We start from the raw sequence: 16,861 nt of genomic DNA on the forward strand, positions 1-16,861 counted from the left end.
AGCCGGCGGGCGGGCGGGAGGGGGACACCGGCCTCACCGCTGCCGCCACCCCCGCAGCCTCGGGGAGATCGAGGGTGGGGATGGAGGAGACGGAGCTCTTCTCCCCCCCCCGCGAGTATCGCGGGTCCCCCTCTTGTACTTTCTAAAAACACTTGGCAGGCGCCAGGAAAGGTGCCGGCGTGCACCAAAGTACTCACAGGAACCTGGTTGGGGACCATGGTTTAAATCACTGGGCTACAAGTTTATGAGGGGGCCTGTTCAGTTGTGCTTGGCTGTTCAGAAGAGGTAATTTGTGTCCGAAGATAGTGGGTGTGCTGGGAGACACCCTCCTCTTTCCCGCACAGCCCTAATAATAGAATTTGACGTAAGAAGGAAGTCTAAAACACTCACGGATTCCAGGGCTGCTTTTTGGAAACTAAATAGACTACCTTGTTCTCTTCCACACAGTGTCACATTAATACTTATGCTTTGCTTCAATTCTGTTTTTAGACTTCTGGTCGGTTCTGCATCTCTAATCCTATTGCATTGCTTATTGAATGTCTCCTCTGTCGATTGTATTGACTCCCTCTGCGTAATCTGCCTTGAGTCCAAGTGAGAAAGGTGGACCTTAAATAACATTAGTAGATAAACAGGGTGTTTCCATAGTTCTGGAATCCTCTAAGAAGAGGTTTGGAGGCAATTGGGGGTGCTGGAAAGAGAGCAAGCTAAAAAAGGTAAACGTGCACACTCCTTCCAAAGGGTGGCAAATGCCTGGAGTCCAAATCCTGTGTGCCAAAGCTGGTCCCACACCTTCCTTAGGCCAACAGTAGCCAGGACTGAGTGCACAGGCCTGTCAGGAGTTGCACCTTGGTTCAGTCTGTATTTATGCCAACAAGAGAGCCAGTTTGGTGTAGTGGTTAAGTGCACGGACTCTAATCTGGGAGAACCGGGTTTGATTCCCCACTCCTCCACTTGCACCTGGCTGGATTACCTTGGACAAGCCATAGTTCTGGCACAGCTGTTCTCGAAAAAGAGCAGTTTCTGTCAAGAGCTCTCTCAGCCCCGCCTACCTCACAGGGTGTCTGTTGTGGGGAGGGGAAGGGAAAGGAGTTTGTAAGCTGCTCTGAGACTCCTTTGGGTAGTGAAGGGCAGGATATGAATCCAATCTGTTCTCTTCTTCTTCTTTCTGAGGGCAGTCAGTGCCCTCCTGTCCATGGCTCTGTGAATATGGGCCCACGCTTCCACAAGGGCCCCATGTAAGCCTGCATTGCTGCACAGCATATAGAATTCAGTATCCTGACTTCCATTTTGAAAAAAAACTTCTAGCCCTCATAAATTGTGAAGATAAGCCATGAGGGTGCATGTGTACCAATAAACCCTATGGCATGTCTTCACAGTTGTCAGGGCTAGAAACTGTAAACAAAAGATCAGTCAAAGCTGAAGGGTTCTCGGCAGAATGTTGGCTTCTGTGGTCTGTTGACTCCTCACCTGTCCTCATGGTGGACCAAGCGGGATGAATTCCTTCCAAGTGAGCGAGGCTTTGTGCGCACTGAACATCTCTAGAATATCAGGAAGGCTGTCGTGTGCGTGTATGGTTGCCCTTCTTCTGATTCTGTTTGCTGCCTGTTTCCTCCCCAAGATCCAGGATGAGGGCGTGTTGCAGCTCTTGTACGAGGAGGCCAAATACAACATCCTGGAAGGGAGGTACCCCTGCGACCCGGCAGACTGCGAGATGCTGGGAGCCTTGGTCTGCCGGCTGAGCTTGGGCCCCTGTGACCCGGACCGGCACACGGCCTGTTTCCTGAAGTAAGTGGGGTCAAGGAGGGCAGACGAGTGGAAGATCAAGATGAGTAGCCATGTTAGTCTGTCTGTAGCAGTAGAAAAGAGCAAGAGTCCAGAAGCACCTTAAAGACTAACAAAATACGTGGCAGGGGATGAGCTTTCGTGAGTCACTGCTCATATCTGAAGAAGTGAATGGTAACTCATGAAAGCTCATTCCCTGCCACGTATTGGGTGCGTTCAGACGCGCCGTTTGATCTGGTGTCGTGACAGTTCAGCAACGGATTTTATATGCACGATCACACAGTCAACATCTGCCCCCCCCCCGTCCCCAGCTGTTGGTTTCTGGCTCAAAACCGCTCTAACCTGGAGTATTTTGTTACCAGGTCCCAAAGTGGTGTTTTCACAGCTCTCCCGTTCAAAGCCGCATTTTCCCCCTGTGTGATCACTCCCCTGGTGTCAAGCCACTTCTGGTTTAAACCCCCTCCCCACTCAAAAGCTGCCCAAGGCTTCTGCTTTTCGCCTGCCTTTTTTTTTTTTTAGCGTTGGCAATGTGCGCATAGGTGGAGCTCCGCTACCATGTTTAGAAAACCAACATTTTAACGGTCACTTGTTTTAGAGTTTAGATGAGTTCGGGATCTCACGGAGGCCATTTTCGGGTCAAACGTTTAAAGGGAAGTCTTTTGTTGGAGGGGTTGGATTGATTCGCCCTGGTGGTTCTGTGCATGCGCCATGGTAGTTTCGCCCCCCCATTCTCCGGATGAGTGCTGTCACGGCTCAGGTGGGGTGTCACCTGATGCTGCCACCACTCTGGATTTAGCAGCCTTCCTTCTGGCTCTGCCCTCTGGGAAGAAGAACAGCTTTTCTTGCTGCTCCAGACGTTTTATTCCAAGCCCTCCTCTTTTCCTGTTGGTCAGTTTTGGCTCCGAAACCTCTCAGGGGCTTCTGGGAGTTGTAGGCCCAGCCTCACCTACTGCTAGCCAGGCTTCTTGGGCCTAGTAGGCCTCTGGTGGCACAGGCCAGGTCATGACAAGTGCCTATGTGCATGAGCAAACTGAGGGAAAAAAAATTAAGAACCACCTACACACGCTCCCGCGTATAAGGGAGGTAAATGTGATCGCAATTATCCAGATCAAAAATAATCCGGTCAGAACCGGAGCAGTTTAACCCTTCTCAGCATGCCATCTGACCGCACCCGTTTTGTTAGTCTTTAAGGTGCTACTGGACTCTTACTCTTTTCTACTATAACTAATAAGATTAACCTAAATAACGGTGCTCATCTTAATACGTTACAAATCAGATTAATTAAAACTGTTAAAAACTCCGATTAGCTATAAACTATTATTGAGGAAACCATAATTCACTAGTGTAACGTATCTGTATAGTATCCCTTAATGCACATAGGCTTTACTAAGAAAGTTATAGAAGGAGTAGATCTACTGGGGCCGAGCTATTGGTAATCTGTATCCTGATGAAAATGTTTTCTCAAGGACCCGGTTCTCATTGGATTGTGCCAGGTCTGTGCCTGTGCCAGTCAGTTGATAGAAAGGTAACAGGTGATGGAAGCCGTGATCCAGATGAAAGCAATGATCCAGTGCCCAAAGCAAAATGAGTTACTCCTGAAAGAGTGGGGAACACACTTCTCAAGCTATAAATTTCTTCCTTGAGCTGTCCCCACCCACGCTTCAGTGCTGCCAAGAGACTTTTACTCTCCACGACTTGCAGTCTCTCTTTCTCAAGCTCAGAAATGCATCAATCTTTTGTTCTTTAAAAAAGTGACCTGTCACAGCACCTTTTGAAAGGAACCACCTCACGTTTTGCCTCTTAGAAACAAGTATTACTAACGGCCAAACTGCACATTACAGCAGACACAGGTCCAGCCCTAGCAGCATGGCCACATTTTCCTCTAAAATGGCATCGGCAGCCATGGTTGGACCCATGTCTGCTGTATCATGTAGTTTGACTTTAAGAGCCTTGCCTCCTCATCTCTAGCTCCTCACGCTTGCTCAGGCCTTTGCAGCACAGAGCAGGTTCTGGGTTAATATACCTGAAAATGTTCCACAGGTGTAGTCTAACCATGCAGCTGGATGGCAGAAAACCCTCTTTACAGAAGCATTGTGATCCAGATGCAGCTGACTGTCTCCAAGTGAGACACCCGGCCTGGGCCATTCACCCTTGAAACTTGCTTCTGGGCATGCCAGATGCTCTTTGTTGGGTGATCTCATGGCAGAAGAGCATCTTGGATCTGTGCGCAGCTGTGCCTTGAGCTAAGAGCGGGCCAGGAGATTGACGGCAGCAGCTGATGATGATGGTGCCTGGAGCTAGGACTTGGGAACAGTCTGCAACCAGCTTGGCCTTGAGGAATGCAAGCCTGGCTGGGATCTTGGGGCTGTACAATCCCCCATTGTCCCTTCCAGGGTGGTGTAGAATAAAGCCCCCGCAGTCAGGCAGCCAAGTGGTATTTTATTAATGGCTCCATGGGTGTAGTTGTCCGTGTCGTTCCAACACAGACTCACTATTTTGTAGCTTAGCGGGAAGATGCTCCTGAAAGCCTTGGGAAAGGAGAGGAATGAAAAACGCAGGGGCAGGGTATTTAGGAACTAGCGGGGGTCCTGCTCTCTTCACATGAGCAAGGGCAAAGTGGGCGTGCCTTGCTTCTGTTTCAGCCACAAACGCTTCTTGTGTACCAGAGTGCCTCCCATTTCTCCTAGAGGAGTGGGGTGAAGTCCCAGAACTCTTCCGGCGTCTGCTTTCCAGAGGGGAAGTGATCTGATAGCGGATGTAGATGGACAGGAAAGCAAAGGTTGTGTGGGCCCCTCTCTATGTAAAGTACATATGAACAAATGACAGAAGGGGAGATGTAAGCCAGCGTTTCTCAAACTGGGGGTTCTGCAAGGGTACCCCCACAGGGGCGACCAGTGAGTCATGCCCTTCCTTTTTGACAGGCAGGGAGGGAGACCCTTTCACACCTGCCCTTTTAATGCTTTGTCTGCCATGGTAAATGGTGGCTGTGTGTGTTAGGCGCTATCAGGTGGCTCCCAGTGTATGGCCACCCTCTGAATTAATGTCCTCCAGAGCATCGTATCATTAACAGCCTTGCTCGGGTCTTGCCATGGCTACCTTTACTGAGTCAAAACAGTGGCTGTAGTCTGGCGAAAATGCCCAGGATGGCAGCCTACTGTGGCATCTACTTTCCTCTCAAGACTTCTGGTCCTCCCAAGAGTATTGGGGCCTCCAGGGGGCATGCCAAGCTTGCTGTGAACACTTTGCAAAGGGTTGGTAGAGACAGCTGCAGAGCTGATGCTTTGCCTCCTTCCTTGAGAAACTGTGTGTGTGTGTGTGGGTCAGATTGGAAGAGCAAGGAGTAGGTGCAGTTATCCTTCAGGTGTAGTTCTCTGGCACATGGATGGAGTTGAAAAGGAGGGAGAGGGTGGGGTCCGGGGAGTTGTGAAAATTTTTAAATCAAGATGGGGATCTTTGAGTTGTTAAAATTTGAGAACTCCTGATGTGGATGCTTTGAGGAAAAGCATTTGCTCTCACCCTCATCTCCCCCCCCCTTTCAGGCTTTATTCACAGGGATGTTATAGCCCCATGCTTGCTGCTGACGTGGCTCTGGTCTGCCGATTTAACTGCTTGTGTGAAACTGTTGGGTCTAGCATCATAGAGTTGGAAGGGACCTCAAAGGTCATCTAGTCCAAGCCCTGAACAATACAGGAATTTCACAAATACCTCCCCACACGCACCCACACACACACAGTGACCACTGCTCCATGCCGTAAAGGTAAAGGTTCCCTTGCTCGAAAGCCAGTTGAATCCAACTCTAGGGTTGCGGTGCTCATCTCCGTTTCAAAGCCGAAGAGCCAGCGCTGTCCGAAGACGTTTTTGTGGTCATGTGGCCGGCATGACTAAACACCAAGGCGCACGGAACGCTGTTACCTTCCCACCGAAGTGGTACCTATTTATCTACTTGCAATTTCTTGCTTTCGAACTGCTAGGTTGGCAGGAGCTGGAACTAGAGATGGGAGCTCACTCCATCATGCGGCATGCCTAGAAGATGACAAAAAATCTCCAGGATCTCCAGCCGAACTGGCCTGGAGAAAAATTGCTTCCTGACCCCAAAGCGGTGATGAGCATTTCCCTGGGCATGTAAGAAAGGGCCACAAGAACTAAGCACTAGTTAGACTTTGGGGAATTTCACATTACCCAGTTTCACCCGGTTTCAAGCCGGTAATGATCCGTTTTGAAGTGAACCGGTATAGGGCTGCCATTTCACACATTGCTTTCCCCTTTTGGTAAAGAGCTGGATCTGAAGCAGTTTGCCATTTCAGACTGCACCGCTTTTTCCCGCTTTTCCCCTGCCGTTCTTCGCCCGTGTGGGCGATCTCCAGGTTTTTTTTTTTTTAACATTCGCTTTAGAGCACTATAGCACTATAGCAGTATACCAAAACACTCCATGCATTCCAATGGGATTGATATAATGCTATTCCGTTATAGCGCTATAGCGTTATAAAAAGCGACCATTAAAAAAAACAACCTGGAGATCGCCCGCATGGGTGAAAAACGGCGGGGAAAAGCGCATCGGAACCGGGAGAGGAAACTGAGGAGTACTTGGAAGCGGTTGACAGGTAAAAACGCTTCAGCCCCGTTTCCTAAATGGGACAGAAGCAATTGTGTATGAAATGACAAATATATTCTGGAAGGGAACCGGTTCTCAAACGGTTGTCTAAAATGACAGACCAGAAACCGTTTGGGAACCGTTCCTCTTCCGGAATATATCGCCTGTCTGAAATTCCTCTTTGTCTTCACCACTAAGACAGGTGCTGTTCAGCCAAAATGTGGCATGGGGAAGGGCTGTGGCTCAGTGGTTGAGCATCTGCTTGGCATGCAGAAGATCCCAGGTTCAATCCATGACATCTCCAGTTAAAAAAAACCCACGAAGAATCTGGCAGTAAGTGGTGTGAAAGACCTCTGCCTAAGACCCTGGAGAGCTGCTGCCAGTCTGAGTAGACAATACTGACTGATCACCCAAGGGTCACATTTAGTATAAAGCAGTTTCATGTGGGCCTGGCTTATGATCCATATAGTATCACACTCATCTCTGCAGCAACCGCACCTCTTCCTGATATGTTAAAGCGCCTGATAATCAAGAGGTCCAGAGCATTTTTTTGTTGTTGTTAACTTTGTTTATACCTTGTTTTTCCCCCGATAAGGACCCACAGTGGCTTTCATCATTCTCTTCTCTGTTTTATGCTCACAAACATCCCTTTGAGGTAGGTTAGCATGAGAGTATGGGACTGGCCCAAAGTCATCCAGCGAGTTTCTGTGGCAAGAGTGCAGATTCGCACCTGGGTCTAGCAGATCCTACTCCAACACTATCCACTCCACCACACTGGCTCTGAAAGCAATTAGAATCATAGAGTTCAGACGGGCCATACAGGCCAATTAGTCCAACCCCCTGCTCAATCTCTAATAAGTGTTTGTCCAGCCACTGCTTGAAGACTGCCAGTGAGGGGGTGCTCACCACCTCCCTAGGCATTTGATTCCGCTGCTGAACTACTCGTACAATAAAAAAGGTTCCTGATAATCCAGCCAGTACCTTCCCGCCCATAATTTAAACCCATTATTGCGAGTCCTGTCAGCTGCTGCCTACAGGAACAGTTCCTTACCCTCCCCTAAGTGAGAGCCCTTCAAATTCTTACAGAGGGCGATCATGTCCCCCCTCAACCTCTTCTCCAGACTGAACATTCCCAAGTCCCTCAGCCTTTCCTCATAGGGCTTCTTGGTCTCCAGGTCCCTGGTGTGAACCTAAGCATATGAAATGGATTTCTCTGCATGGGTCAAACTGTAGTCGTTTCCGTCAGGGAGATTCCTCAGGTAGGGATAGGGCTGGTTTCCTGCCCTGTGCCAAATGGGTTTTCTCTTCCCAGGGAGAAGTTGGATTCCTTCCTGCCATCCCATCTCTGCCGAAGAGGACATGGTCTCTTTTCAGCCCTGTGGAAACGTGGGGCCCAGCCACCTGCCTATGAGCAGGGCCTGCTACATGCCTACCAGATGGTGCCCGAAGACAGGGCCTGTGAGGAAAATGCTGCCCTGCAGAGACATTACCATGCCTACCTGCAGAAGTGCCATGAACTGCCTTACTACGGGTAGGTTTGCTTGCTCTGGGGCCATGGGAGGGGAAGGAAGAAACTGTGTGTGTGTGTGGGGGGGGTGATAGAGATGTTGAGAACTTGGATGAAGGCGCAAAAATAGTCACAGACAAAGCTGTTTTCTGCGGACTTTTAGTTTTTTAATGGCAAAACTGGGAAATTTAGGGCAGCATTAACATTTTTTGGTTTTGGAGCTTTTGCTCCTTTAGAACAGGGGTTCCCGACATGGTCCCCGTGGGCTCCATGGTGCCTCCTCACACCTTCTCTGGTGCTCACCAAGTGCTTTTAGAATGTGGGCGTGGCTAAAGGGGGCCTTTCCCCAACAGGTCCGTGAAGATTAAAAGGCATCCTCTTAAACAGAGTTTCTGCCTGAAATGCTGAAGCGTTACTGTTAGAGTTGACCTCACTCCCTGACATTTTGTGGTTGGCCCCACCTCCTGCAGCAGCCTTTTTGTGATTGTGCCCACTGCCCTTTGTCAGAATTCTGAAGGTGCCCAGAGGCACAAAAAGGTTGGGGACCCCGCTTTAGAACATACAGTGAGAAATTTTGCAAAACGATCTGCATCTGATAACGGTAATTGTTAGGTGTCCTGTAGACATGTACAACTTATTTCCGAGCATACATATATTGTTTAAATGTGAATAATATCTGGCAACAGTCCATAAGCTGTAATTGTTAAAAGAATTCAGTGTTTCCAACGTTAAACGCTGTAAACGTGTATGTACCTAGTTCTATTGTGACCAGGTGAAACAGTCGCTGTCCAAATAACGTACTTTCTTTTGTTTACTGCAAAAAAAGAGCTGAAATTAGAAAGCGTCTATTTTTTTCTACCTCTCAGACAGCAAATGGATAAGATTCAAGCGCTAAGAGTAAGATAATGTGCAGCAACAATTTGCAGCATTCCTTCAAGTGCCTGGGTCACTAGGCATTTCTGCTTGTAGAAAACAAAAGGCATTTGTTCTTTTGAACTCTGCAAATATGCTGAGTGGCGTCATTTCATGATGTCACTTTATGCCATTAAAGTGGTAACATAAGTTTAGATTCAATAGGAAAGTATTGCATATGTTTCAACTCCCCCATTTTATGGGAAATGACCTCCCCACACACACAATTGCAGAATTGCTGGAATTTTACATCTCTAGGGGAGTATAAATCAGTGGCAAAACATGCTACCAGGGAAGGGAAGGCTTTCTAAAGCAGTTGGTATGGTCTCCCAGAGCACTTCCTTATTTTACGAATGGAGAATTGTAGGCTGATTGAGTTGGCTGACGCCGTGGTGCCCCATGGGCAGTGCATTGCAGGATTCTCTTGTGTTCCGATGAGCACAGGCCTCTCTTCCTGCTCTATTCCTGTGTTCTAACCTGGGATCCTTCTCTGCCTCTCCCCCCCCCCTCCCCCCAACCCCAGCTGCTCTTTTTTCTCTGGGGAAATCGACAAGCCAGTTCAGGGCATCTTGCATCGAGGAGGGCGCAAAGCTGTCTCAGTCGCCATCAGCCTGGAAGGAGTGTATATCATCGACAGCAAGGAGAAGGTACCTGCTTTGTGGTGAAGACTGCCTGTTTTATAAGTGAAGGTGACCTCTGGGGCCGGTTCCAGGTTTTTTTTGGGGGGGGGGCTGGGCAGACAGTGCCCAGAGCCCTCCTGTGCCCACTGCCAGGCCCCTCTTCTTGTCCATCCACCCACCCACCAACTTGCTTTATGCATCATTCTTCTGCTGACTTGCAAGCTCCCCCAACCTCTACAGCAGGGATGTCAAACGTAAGGCCCGAGGGCCAGAACTGGCCCATCCAGGGCTCTTACCCAGCCCGCAAGCAACTGATATGTATGGAAATGTAAGGTACTCCCCCTTTTATGGTATCCCTTGGGGGAAAAAACAAGTCTTGCATATGATTAAATACATTTATTGGGGCTTTTGTGGGTTCCCCAGTACATCAATCGCTTTCACTGCTAGGAATGAACTGCTTTTGTTTGCATTTTGAGTTTAAAAAATTATATTGTTAATTGGGTTTGCCTGTGTCCTTTATAAATGGTGTTACATTTTATGGCACACATGGCCCAGCCCGACAAAGTGACATTTACGTCAGATCTGGACCCCATAACAAATGAGTTTGACACCTCTGCTTTACAGACATAGCTGCCCACTCTGCCTGCGCGCCCTTTCCCCAACGATGCTGGATGGCGTGTGCAGCTAGGAGTGCCACTGCCAGGGCCACCAGGAAGGCTGATGTTTTGTGCGCTACCCACATGCCCTTCTCCAGCAGCAGGAGGGAGCACGTACAGCTGGGCGCCCAGATGACAAAGCTCTCCCAAGCAGGCAGTGGGGGGGGGTGAGTGCTGCATCAGAAGAGACGTTTGAGTAGGGATTCATGGGCAGTGGGCCCTGGCTGCTTCAGACTATGCGGATGCGGACCCTGAGGACGCCCTACTGAGGCTTACTTTGAAAAGGGCAGATTTCTTCCCCTCTGTCCTGAAGCCTCCACTGTTGCCTTTGATAGGGGTGGGGAGGAACATGCATTCCACATGGCATTCATTAGGAGGGGTGCGCGGCCAAATTCTTGCAAGAAGATCTGCCTATACTGCATCTCTGGGATTTAGGAAGTGTCTTCCCTGCAACGACTGACTTGACTGTGGTTTCCTATAGCATGTGGCTTGGCTTACTAGCTCGAGCCACCTGTTCTGCAAACCTCTTTTTACAAACTGTGCTCTTGGGAGAGGGGGGTATTGCACAATCTGTGGCCGTGATTGCGGATGGGTGTATGGGAAGGGGGAGGCTGACAAATAGAGGGAGAAGTGATGCTTTTCCCAATTGCCTTCCTGTTCCATCTTGTGACGTGTCCCCTTGACCCACCCCCTGTGCTCTCTCCCACACTTCAGCTGTCTGTCTCTGTCTCTCCCGGGCAGCATGTCTTGCTTGGCCTGCACTTCCAGGAACTGTCCTGGGATCACACCTTCCCCAGCGAGGAGGAGCACATCCTGTGGCTGGAGTTCGACGGCGAGAATGAAGGCACGGCTGTCAACAAGCTGCTGAAGGTCTACTCCAAGCAGGTATGGGGTGCTGTCTGTAGCCTGTGATGCTAGGCATGGGAGTGAAAGGAGTCTGCTCTAAGCTGGAGCTGCTTCCAGTACAAGGCTAGGAAGTCAGGTGTGCGCAGAGGGAGCCTGCCCCTTACGCCCTCTGCAGCGGGAAAGGACTTAATGTCTGTCTGGCCACTCCTGTTTACTTTGCCCCTACATTGAGAAGCATCCCAAATGCCTCTGCACCAAGTAAGGGAGGATGGAGGAGGCAGTAGTGGGGGTGGGTGGGCAATGCTGTCTTCTAGAGTAGCCTGGCTCAGGAATCTGCAGGGGGAATGCCAGTTTTCTTTCTTGCCTTGTTACAGGCAGAACTCATGAGTGGCCTGATCGAGTATTGCATAGAGCTGAACGCAGCTGCTGAGGGGGCCACTCAAGACCTGGCTGGCAGTCCGGCTTCTCCTTCCGAGCCCCAGAGCCCCCCTACTCGCAGGCAGCACCCCAAGCTGCAGCGGCAGAACAGTGTGCTCTGCAGCCGGATCCAGCACCTTTCCACCATAGACTACATTGATGATGGTAAGGTGGCCAAAGTGTTTCCTTTGGGATGGGTGGATGGAATACCTGTTGTCTTCCTCAAGAAATTACCGACAGAGAGCAGGAATTTGAATTTGTGAGCATGTCTAGCTGACTGGCTATGGTAGAGGGGACCCCTGGGTTCAGATCTCCACTCTCCATGGTACCCAGTTTGGTGTAGTGGTTAGAAGCATGGACTCCAATCTGGGAGACCCAGGTTTGATTCCCCACTCCTCCACATGCAGCTGCTGGTGTGACCTTGGGTCAGTCACAAGTTCTCTCAGAGCTGTTCTCTCAAGGGCAGTTCTCAAAGAGCTCTCTCAGGCCCACCTACCTCACAGGGTGTTGTGGGGAGAGGAAGGGAAAGGAGATTGTAAGCCGCTCTGAGATTCCTTTGGGTAGTGAAGGGCAGGGTATAAATCCAATCTCTTCTACCCACTGACTGGATGATCTTCTTGAGCCAATCATATTCCTTCTGTCTTCCTCAACATTGCTCACAAGGTTGTTTTGAAGACAGCACAGAGGAACGGGGACATTGTGTCTGTAGCATGGATGGGAATACATAGTGATTTTTTAAAAATTCAGATTATTCATATACTTATTTTTTCTGGTTTTATAAATTTTTTATATTAAGAAGAGAAGAAGAAGAAGAGATTGGATTTATACCCCGCCCTTTACTCTGAGTCTCAGAGCGGCTTACAAACTCCTTTCCCTTCCCCTCCCCACAACAGACACCCTGTGAGGTGGGTGGGGCTGAGAGAACTCTGACACAAACTGCTCTTTTTCAAGGACAGCTGTGCCAGAGCTTGTGGCTGACCCAAGGTCACATCAGCAGGTGCAAGTGGAGGAGTGGGGAATCAAACCCGGTTCTCCCAGATTAGAGTCTGCACACTTAACCACTACACCAAACTGGTTTTATTAGGATTTAATAACAGCCTACTAAGTGGTAAGGCCTCTCCTTTGCAGGCTAGAGTGTCTTTCTAGCTAATGCTAGCAGACAAGAAACAACATTCTTTTTTTTTTTCTTTTTTTGCTTTTCAAGTTGTTTGGAGGAAATAGCTAATCTATTTTGTTTTAGCTAATCTAATCTGTTTTAACAGGCCTTCAGTGTAGTATTGCTGGTACAGCAGAAGACAGGTTTTTCAATAGATGTATTTGCTTGAAGTATAAGGTTTGTGGTTTTAGTTGTTTGGGGTAAACTCTGCAGTGTCTGGGTCAACAAGGGCTTTAGGTTCATATCAGAAAACAACACCTTTTGTTTGGGTATGAAGAATCCTTGGGTATTATTAATAAAGTTAGGTTAAATGAACATTTAAGATGTCATGTAGTCACACCTTTTCCTGTAACTGACCAGTGAAACTGACCAATGAATGAATGACTACTCAAATGATGCGCTATCATTTTGTGACCAATTGTGATTTCTGGATGTTATCTTGTTGTCTATGTCATTTTGGGTATAAAACTTCATGTACTTCCTTATACTGCTCAGAAAGCCGTCAATTTTTGATAGGCTGGTTTGGTTTCAGTTATCTGATGCAATTAAATAACCAAATAACTTTCCTCCTCATTGTGGCTTCTTTTTGGGCTTGGGAATCTATTTGTACAACACATCTGTCTGCCCTGAGCACTTTTGGAGGGAAGGGGAGGATAGAAATGTACTGAATAACTTGCAGAACGTAATTGGGAGATTTGGCCATAGCATTCCAGGCCTCTTGGGTTTCCCCTTTCCACTGGGCAGGACTTGGCATCAGCTACGCGCTGCAGCCCTGCTTGTGAGGAGGAGCGCAGTGCTGTCTCACCAAAGATCCATTTGTTTCTGTCTCTCTTCTGCTCCAGGGAAAGAAATCCGGAGGGTGAAGCCCCGGCGGACTGCCTCCTTCTTTGGCCGCCAGCTGTCCAGTGCCCCTGCCTCCTATTCCGCTGTGCGGGGCTCTGAGAATCTGGAGCAGGGCTGACAGCCTTTGGGCACTGGGTGTTTGAAGGGATGGCTCTACTTTGTGGGGCTGAGATACCAACCTGCTGACTCTCTTCTTGGGTCAGAGGCAGTCTGTAATACCCTCTTCTTCCCTCTCACCCTGCCCCAATTATACATTTTATGTATGCTAAATTATTTTGTCCAGTCTGAGTTGTGCTCTGTGTGGAGTCAGAGCAGAGTTACTCAAAACAGGCATTGGCCTCCCTTTTGGGACTTTTGACTGTTTCTGACTTGGTTCCTTGCACGCAATGAAGGGGCTCTGGAAGTCCAGGCTGCCACGAGCCATGAAGAGCCTTACCCTCCTCTGTCTTTGACTAAGGATTCCGTGCCGAGTCCCTTCTCTGTAATTTATTTTGGGTTCACGTTGCTGCTTTTTCCGTTTCAGTGGTCCGGCCCCAAACGCTGCCTCATTTCTATCCCTGTCTTGTAGCAAGCTCTTCTTTTTGGAGGGGGAAAGGTTCAGATGGGCCTGTCAGGGCATCTGAAGTCGCTACGGAGGAAATTTCCATTGGCGTTGCTGGAAAAAGCAGGGCTTGAATAATTCATGGCAAGTTGTGTCAGGTCTGTTTGCCCTGCCCTACCTCATAACCTCTCAAGATCCTTCTTTTTACAGGTGTTTATACTTTCATGCACCAAAAATCTACTTTTGCTTCTTTTTTTTGTTACAAATGGCTCAGTGACTGTCTCCTCAGAAGTGAAATCTAAAAACACTATGGGGTTTTGGGATTCCTTGCGTTTTTAGCTTTCTTTCAAAAGCTCATTTTATATTCTAAGAAAAACTCTTGCAAAAATAGTGTCTTTGGGAAATGGCTTCCCTTCTGTTCTCTGCTGCTTATGTGTGGTGTCACGCAAGCCTGGTGGGTGCATATTCACAGCAGTCAGAGTTGTGAAGGCAGCACCTGACGGCTCCACTGCATGCTCACTCCTTCCCCACATTGGGCACTGACAAAAATTATTTTTGTTAAATGGGCCTCTGTGTCACCTTGAAGTTCTTCTGCATTCATCCACAAATGCTTTCTTATCACAGGGGAGTAAGCTGAAGCCAGCTACATTTTTGCTGTGGGTTAAACACCAGTTGGGAAAGAAAGGAACATCCTGTTCCTTTCATTTTGTTTTTGGGTGTCTAGGAAGGCATCACTATGTTTGCCAGTGAAAAAGGAAAAATCGCCAGACTGTAGTGTACAGTCACTCGCCTTTTGTGTATTTGCCCCAATTGGCGGCTGCCTCCTCTTGCACATATTGGGGTATACCTCACACTAATACACACGGCCACCAACCAAAATGGATGCAGCTCGATTCTTGTGGAGAATCCAGTTACACTTTAAACATATTTTTTAAACTAGAAAGTAAAATGACAACCCTTTGAAGGCTGTTTACTGCTGTAGTCGTGAGGGGAAGGGAAGCCATGCCTTCCTTCCCCAGACGGCTTAGGTTCCTTTCCTGGGAAAGGGAGGGTAGGGGAATTTGGACTTGGCTGTTTTGGTGCTGCTTCTGTGCTTCATCTTCTACAAGGTATCTTCAGTCCAAAGACATGCTCAGTGGTAGGTGTCTGGTCAGAAACTCACCAGCTTTGTTGTCCGCCAGCTTCTGGGCAGCTCTGGTTGGTCATTGATTTAAATGGCAGGCCCCCCACCCCCAACTGAAGAACATGGTTGGAGGTTTTTTTATTCTGGGCCCAAAACTTGTGACTGGCTCCAAGTGTGTTCCAGTATCTTTTTCACTCAGTTCTCAAGGGTATCCACTGGTCTGGCAATTCAAGCATTATGGGAAGAATAATGCTTGCTAAAAAAATGCCTGCTCCCCTCCCCAATGAATCTCTTTGAGTTCAGGCAAGTGCCTTTTATTGGAAAGAAATTGTGCCTTTTTACTTAATCTCCGTTTGCAGAGTGTATATACAGTTGTTAACTTTGGACAGATATTCTTTATTGCAATAAAGACAGTGGAAAACAAACTGTCGCATGTTTTTAAAAGTCCTTACCGTTTCTCCAGATGCTGGATGACGTTTTGTTTACACAACACAAGATTTAAACACAAGGATGATGGTGGCCAGCAGTCCTTGGCTCATGGTAAACGTCTATACTGCCAATAAACTGTTTTCCCTACGTCAGCCTGAAAAGATCTTGGTGCTTTCTAAAACAGCATGGCTATTATGGGTCTTCTGCAGCCTGAGTTATCTCCTGTGGCAAGGGCTCACAACCTTTTTTTAGCCTGCAGGCACCTCTGGAATTCCCACATCGCTTGGTGGGTACAGCCACAAAATGTTTCCCACAAAATGGCTGCTGCAGGAGGGGGAGCCAGCCACAAAATGGCTGCCACAGCTTGCCTTTAGACACATAGTGAAGATCCTTGTGCTGTGGTGACAGCTGCTGCCAAAATAACGATTAAAAAAATCTGCACAGCCAGTCAGAAACTTTGCTAGGCAGAAGCCTCATTTCTCCCCACCCACTTTCTAAAAACCCTTGGTGGGCACCTGGAAAGATGTGCCTGTAGGGACCCCTCTCATATGGGCTAGAATGTGACCTATAATCCTTGTCTCCTGACTCCCCCCCCCCCCCCCCTTTATCTTGCCACTGAGGTACATGGGGTGAATATATTACCTGATACTATTTGTGAGAGTGGCTTCTGCTGATTTCTTCCACTGCAGACCACCACCACCCCATTTCCCCCTAGTGAGTCACAGGAGGAGGTGGCAGGAAAGTCCTACTCGGTGTCCAAATAATCTATAAACCTTTGAAACCAGTAAATTGGGAAGTGGGTCCCCCTCCAAAAGGTTTGAGCAAGAGTAGTTGCTGATACTGGTTAACGAGGAAAATGTGTGGCATTGTAGAGTGACCAACAAGGTTTCCAGGTCCTGGAAAACAAGCTTCTGCGGAAGCTTTGACTCTTGAAAACTTATGCCCTGGTAATCACTGATCTTTAAGGTGCTACTGTACATGCTGAGACCCACACCGCATCAGGCTGAACTTTGCTTCTGCCACCAGAAGATGATAGATCAGAACCCTCAAGTGCAAATAGCTAAGGTGCTCCTCCCCTCTGCAGTGTGTATATAAAATCGTGCCCATTCAGACATGTACGTACTTGCCCTGTGCTATGATAGCAAGAACATACTGAGGAGGGAAGCACAGGCCTGTTAGTTGCCATTTGGACAGCAATCAAGGATGAAGCATCCTGGAGAACTTGACCACTTGCATCATGTTGCGTGTTTTGGCTGAAGTATTGCATTACTTCTGTGTTTTGTTTTTTTTCTTTTCAGGACAGACTAGTGCCATTGCTGGGTGTGTTCAGAGTTCTTTTTAGCATACAATATGGATTTTTTTTGGTGATATATCCCTGCCAGGGGGCGCTGCTGTGCTACTTTCTCAGCTGCAGAAACAATCAGAGCAAGGATTCCTG

General features: G+C 48.3%; 1 protein-coding gene across 2 annotated transcripts in view; it reads left to right on the forward strand.

The window, feature by feature from the left end:
- FRMD8 (FERM domain containing 8) overlaps window positions 1-15,405 on the forward strand; it is a 25,059-nt gene extending 9,654 nt beyond the window's left edge. For both annotated transcript variants that reach the window (XM_015423945.1, XM_015423944.1), the window contains 6 exons: window positions 1,619-1,785; window positions 7,686-7,904; window positions 9,316-9,439; window positions 10,810-10,953; window positions 11,289-11,496; window positions 13,330-15,405. In XM_015423945.1, the coding sequence (XP_015279431.1) occupies window positions 1,619-1,785; window positions 7,686-7,904; window positions 9,316-9,439; window positions 10,810-10,953; window positions 11,289-11,496; window positions 13,330-13,448 (981 nt within the window). In that variant the 3' untranslated portion in view covers window positions 13,449-15,405. The remainder of the gene's footprint in view (window positions 1-1,618; window positions 1,786-7,685; window positions 7,905-9,315; window positions 9,440-10,809; window positions 10,954-11,288; window positions 11,497-13,329) is intronic.
- Window positions 15,406-16,861: the final 1,456 nt, after the last annotated feature.

This window comes from Gekko japonicus, unplaced genomic scaffold (genome assembly GCF_001447785.1).
Source record: "Gekko japonicus isolate JY-2015 unplaced genomic scaffold, Gekko_japonicus_V1.1 scaffold313, whole genome shotgun sequence".
NCBI classification, from domain to species: Eukaryota; Metazoa; Chordata; class Lepidosauria; order Squamata; family Gekkonidae; genus Gekko; species Gekko japonicus.